Source organism: Oncorhynchus kisutch, linkage group LG20, assembly GCF_002021735.2.
Source record: "Oncorhynchus kisutch isolate 150728-3 linkage group LG20, Okis_V2, whole genome shotgun sequence".
Classification (NCBI taxonomy): domain Eukaryota; kingdom Metazoa; phylum Chordata; class Actinopteri; order Salmoniformes; family Salmonidae; genus Oncorhynchus; species Oncorhynchus kisutch.
Genome location: NC_034193.2, coordinates 49,872,151 through 49,877,570, shown reverse-complemented (window position 1 = coordinate 49,877,570; position 5,420 = coordinate 49,872,151). Strand labels below are relative to the sequence as shown.

General features: G+C 45.5%; 1 protein-coding gene across 2 annotated transcripts; it reads right to left on the bottom strand.

Annotated features, from left to right (window-relative positions):
• Window positions 1–955: 955 nt before the first annotated feature.
• On the bottom strand, window positions 956–3,886 carry LOC116355534 (chromatin modification-related protein eaf-1-like). 2 transcript variants are annotated; one of them, XM_031799953.1, is made up of 5 exons: window positions 3,755–3,886; window positions 3,600–3,652; window positions 1,385–3,467; window positions 1,267–1,303; window positions 956–1,186 (listed from the first exon to the last, which is right to left on the bottom strand). In XM_031799953.1, exons 1-4 carry the CDS (start codon window positions 3,781–3,783, stop codon window positions 1,294–1,296), a joined length of 2,175 nt encoding a protein of 724 aa, XP_031655813.1. In that variant the 5' UTR covers window positions 3,784–3,886; the 3' UTR covers window positions 956–1,186; window positions 1,267–1,293. The 2 variants fall into 2 exon arrangements, with proteins under 2 accessions (XP_031655813.1, XP_031655814.1); XM_031799954.1 differs by having other exon boundaries at window positions 966–1,186; window positions 1,385–3,422.
• Between the last annotated feature and the right edge of the window lie 1,534 nt (window positions 3,887–5,420).

Below are 5,420 nucleotides of genomic sequence, written 5' to 3'. Positions count from 1 at the left end.
ACTGTGATAGACTGCATCACATTTGTTGAGTAGAGTGCTGGAGGCTATTTTATAGATGACATCACCAAAGTCAGGGATCGGTAGGATAGTCAGTTTTACGAGGGTATGTTTGGCAGCATGAGTGAACGAGGCTTTTTTGCGAAATAGGAAGCGGATTCTAGATTTAATATTGGATTGGAGATGCTTAATGAGAGTCTGGAAGGAGAATTTACAGCCTAGCCAGACACCTAGGTATTTGTAGTTGTCCACATATTCTAAGTCAGAACCGTCCAGAGTAGTGATGCTGGACAAGCGGGCAGTGATCGGTTGAGGAGCATGCATTTAGTTTTACTTGCATTTAAGAGCAGTTGGAGGCCACGGAAGGAGAGTTGTATGGCATTGAAGCTCATCTGGAGGTTAGTTAAGTGTCCAAAGGGCCAGAAGTATACAGAATGGTGTCGTCTGCAGAGAGGTGGATCAGAGAATCACCAGCAGCGAGAGAGACATCTTTGATATATACAGAGAAGAGTCGGCCCGAGAATTGAACCCTGTGGCACCCCCATAGAGACTGCAAGAGGTCCGGACAACAAGCCCTCCGATTTGACACACCGAACTCTATATCAGAGAAATAGTTGGTGAACCAGGCGAGGCAATCATTTGAGAAACAAAGGCTGTTGAGTCTGCCACTAAGAATGTGGTAATTGACAGAGTCGAAAGCCTTCTAAACTGATTTGACTCTTTGCCATTTGTGGTGTGGACTATAGTATAAGGCCAAATGCAAGTTTGAAAACATAAAGTTCACTCAATTCTAATAGCTAAATGAGTCATGGTCTGACCATCTAAAAACTATTTCCTATATGTTAATTGACTCACCAACAACTTACACTGAGGTTGAGGACAGTCTCACTGTATACAATGCATGCCTACATCTAAAGTATGAACATATGATGAACATTTGACAACTCACCCCTTCACAAATGCTCTTATGTAGACCCAAGCTTTTATTTTGAACAACCAGTAGCAAAGGTAAAAGATGAACAACCAAAGAATTAACTGAACAGTCATTTTTACAAGACTGCACACCACCTGTTCTCAAGTTGCAAGCAATGGACACGAGAATCATTATTTCAAAGAGACAAGGCATTTTTGAAAGTAAAATTGTTGATGTATTCCATAACACTAGAGTAGCAAGAGCACCAGCAACGTCCTGGTCGAAACAAAAGCAGAAAGAAATGCAGTGTCAGCAACACAGAATGTTAAGTAACCAATGTAAAAAACAATTCTCACCATTAGAGCTTCTAGAGGATGAATCCATTACATTTTCCTGTTGATAGATATATGATTAGTAAAAAAGGACTTCAAATTCAGAGAGCAAAGTTCAGAGCAGGTTAAAGTGAACCATTACCTTGCAGAATCCTTCACTAGTGGTGGATATATGCTCAGTGCACCAAAGCTAACATAACCGTCCTTGGGAGCATTTCCACTGTCAACAGAAATAGCCTCCCTAGGAGTGTAGCTGATTTGGGAAGAGACAGCTCTGCCATTCTCGTAGTGCGATTTGGAACTGTAGGAATAGCTTGGGATGACACCCGACTGTTCAACGATGCTGGCCTGAGCGCTACCAGAGGCACCATCTTCAGTGCTTTGGTAGTGCTTCTGCTGAGACATTGGGGACAGTTGCTTCTGGGTCATTTGAGCTACATGCCATAATTGCTGTGGCATGGCGGTCAGTTGCTGCTGTGGCATGGCAGTGTGTAGCTTCCGCTGCTGGGACATTTGAGCTGGATACCACACTTGCTGGGATACGGCGGGCGGCTGCTCCTGCGGTAGAGGGGTGGATGCCGGTTGCTTCTGCGGAGATTGAGCTGGATGCCACACTTGCTGATGCGTCTGCGGCATGGCGGTCAGTGCAGCGACTTGTTGCTTCTGGACCATTTTAGCTGGATACCACACGTCGTGAGGCTGCTGGGGCATAGGGGCCGGTTGCTTCTGTGCCAGATGCCACACTTGCTGAATCATGGCAGCCGGTTGCTTATGCTGCTGGGGCATTTGAGCCGTTTGCCACAGTTGTTGGGGTATGGCAGTCAGTTCCTTCTGCGGTAGATGCAAAGGGGCTGGTTGCTTCTGCTCCTGAGGAAATTGATTTGGATGCCACACTTGCTGAGGTGGCTGGGGCATGGCGGTCGGTTCAATTTGCTGCCGAGTTTCAGTAGCTGGTTGCTTTTGCTGCTGTGGCATTTGAGCTGGATGCCACACTTGCGGGGGCAGGGTGGCCTGTTCCTTCTGCGGTTGAGGCATTGGGGCTGGTTGTTTCTGCTGCTGGGACATTTGAGCTGGATACCATGCTTGCTGGAGTATAGCTGTTGGTTGTTTCTGCAGGATAGGCATTGGGGCCAGTTGCGTCTGCAGCATTTGAGCTGGATGCCACTCTTGCTGGGGCATGGCGGTCGGTTGCTTCTGCGGCAGAGGAATGGAGGCCAGATGCTTCTGGGGCATTTGACCTGGATATCTCACTTGCTGGGGTATGGTGGCCGGTTCCTGATGCTGCTGGGGAAGGTGCACTGGATGCAACTCTTGCTGCGTTATGGTGGCCGGTTGCTTCTGCTCCTGGGGCATTTGAGCTGGATACCACACTTGCTGAGGCATGGTGGTCAGTACCTTCTGCCGCCGAGTTGCAGCGGCTCGTTGCTTCTGGACCATTTTAGCTGGATACCACACATCATGAGGCTGCTGGGGAATGGGGGCCAGTTGCCACACTTGCTGAAGCATGGCAGCCGGTTGCTTATGCAGCTGGGGCATTTGAGCGGAATGCCACAGTTGTGGTGGAATGGCGGTCAGATCCTTCTGCAGTTGACGCATAGGGACTGGTTGCTCCTGGGGAAATTGAGCTGGATGCCACATTTGCTGAGGCTGGGGCATGGAGGTCAGATCAATCTGCTGCTGAGGTTCAGCGGCGGGTTGATTCTGCTGCTGGGGCTTTTGAGCTGGATACCACACTTGCTGGGGCATGGCAGTCGGTTGCTTCTGCGGCTTTAGAGCTGGATGCAACACTTGCTGAGGTTGCTGGCTTATGGCGGCCGGTTCCTTCTGCTGCTGAGGTTCAGTAGCTGGTTGCTTTTGCTGCTGGGGCAATTGAGCTGGATGCCACACTTGCTGGTGAATGGTGGCCGGTTGCTTCTGCTGTATTTGAGCTGGATACCATGTTTGCTGGGGCATAGCTGTTGGTTGTTTCTGCGGTATATCCATTGGAGCCTGTTGCTTCTGGGGCATGGTGGTCAGTTCCGTCTGCTGCTGAGGCCCAGTAGCTGGTTGCTTTTCCTGCTGGGGCATTTGAGTTGGATACCACATTTTCTGAGGTGCCTGGGGCATGGGGGCCAGTTGCTTTTGCAGGATGGAGGCCAGATGTTTCTGTTGCTCTTCGGTCAGCTGCGCTTGCAATTGAGCTGTTGGAGAGATGTATTTTCCATATCCTTTAGACCTAAGTGAGCCTGCATAGAGACATACTGCATCAGAACCTGGTGCATGATAGCCATCACCTTGGTTAGAAACAAAGTAAAATGCCAGCCTTGGAAGTAATTGGAACCGCAACTGTTACTTGAAATTAATGTGTAGAAACTCACTTGATGTAGAACAGGTTATCCCACCAATTAGCAGGCAACAAAACCAAGAAACTCTAAAAAAATATATATAAAATAAAAACATGTGTTATAAACATAGCTACCTGTGACACCTGAAGGACAAGGGAAACAAACTAAATCAATACTTAAAAAGATACCTGACAGCGATTCCAATCATCACGGCCATTTTGCGCCTCGAAACTTCACCAGTAATCAGAACTAATGGCCGATATAAGCCCTAGTTTAATATCCCTTTTGCTGTATCTGGCAGGATTTTTGGTTGCTCCTTTTAAACAAATCCCAGACCCTTCTAATGTCATTGGCTAATTAAGGACAGCTGTAAGTCCCTGAACTACATTTGATTCCTAATTCCAAATTGACCGCTAAATCCTACACCCTGGACTAAACACGTCTGTGAATCAGAAATGATTGAAAAGGTATAAGCAATATGGCCACAATTGCATCCAGCCTATCAGAAGTCAAGGTGAAGCAATTACCATATTGCTATAAACTTTCGGATCGTTTCAAATGCCCATAAGTGACTAAGTGGTTGGGCTAGGGGTTGATTTGGAATTCAGAAATGTACTCAGGTGTGGTTGATTCTCTAATGGAGTTCCTGTGGGTTTTTGCTCCTTCCTTGTAGGAAAAAACAAAAACCTACAGACACTAGGCCTTCCATGGACTGAGTTTGACACCCCTGCTCTAAAGTAGGAAACACATTTTTGTCTTGGCACTACATTGATCAGTTTAAGTTATTGCTTGTACAAAATTCACTTGGTTCATTTAAAGATTAGAGGCTGAATAAGCAGTTAGGCACCATTATTTTACACATGCCTTCTTTTAAACCGTGTGTTTCATTCAGCATAGCAACATTAAATGGATTACAGTTTCATTTGCACAAAGTGCAACATCTTAGACTAATTCTGATTTCAGACAGACACCAATTAAACACTCATGTTATGCTTTTGATGATCTGAGTCTTTAATTTTTCAGAGGCAAACATATAGTAGGGCTCGTTTGAGTGGTAAGGCTAAAGCAACTGACTGTAGACCAAAGTCAAGAAGTAAAGTCAGGAGAGGTGCATCTGCGACAACCGAAATTCGGATACTAATGTCAAGTCTTCCAACAGCAAGGCTCAGATCACCATGGCAGTGTTGCCATTGTTTATACAAGGCTTCCTTTATAATGTAAAAAAAAACATGTCTCCAACACCCACTCACAAACTGAAATAATTTATGTGTACATTATACAATCAATAAATGAGAGAGAGCCTCAATCACATCATTCATTTATGCACTGTAGGCTACACATTAACTGCAGCAAATTGGTTCCTGTTTCAGTCATGTTTTTGTTTGTGTGGGTTAAACAAAAACACTAGTGATTGGTTGACAATGGAGCCCCCACATGACAGGTGATGGCTGCAGGATGAAGTTGGTGAAGAGCAATTGCAGAAACGTTGAGTTTCTTGTAGAATTTCTGTAGATTTTTGTAAAGTTCATGCAGTCGACATATAAACTCACGTCGGAAATGTTTTATCCCCAGAACGCAACAAACTTTGAAAGGCGGTGTCATGACGTTGGCCTGGGGGGTTGGTTTATGACAGTCATAAATACCTCTTCCCCCCTTTTTCCAATCTCTAACCTACTGAGGTTACATTTTTTTTAAATCTTGGTTAACATAGAGATTCTGGGAGCATCAGTATGTGGGGGGAAATTAACTATATTCTGGTAATCCAAACAATTGAACATATGCAGCTGTACTTAATGAATATGGTGTCAGTTCGATTGTCATCTGAGACACTCTCATCCATGATAAGATGACATA

What these genes read in the sequence shown, in the direction of transcription:
- LOC116355534 (XM_031799953.1), bottom strand. Translation starts at nt 3,783, where the DNA reads ATGGCCGTGATGATTGGAATCGCTGTCAG. An exon ending in ATGATTGGAATCGCTGTCAG is followed by an intron (nt 3,653 to 3,754) that starts GTATCTTTTTAA and finishes ATATTTTTTTAG; the next exon opens with AGTTTCTTGGTTTTGTTGCC. An exon ending in GATAACCTGTTCTACATCAA is followed by an intron (nt 3,468 to 3,599) that starts GTGAGTTTCTAC and finishes GTCTCTATGCAG; the next exon opens with GCTCACTTAGGTCTAAAGGA.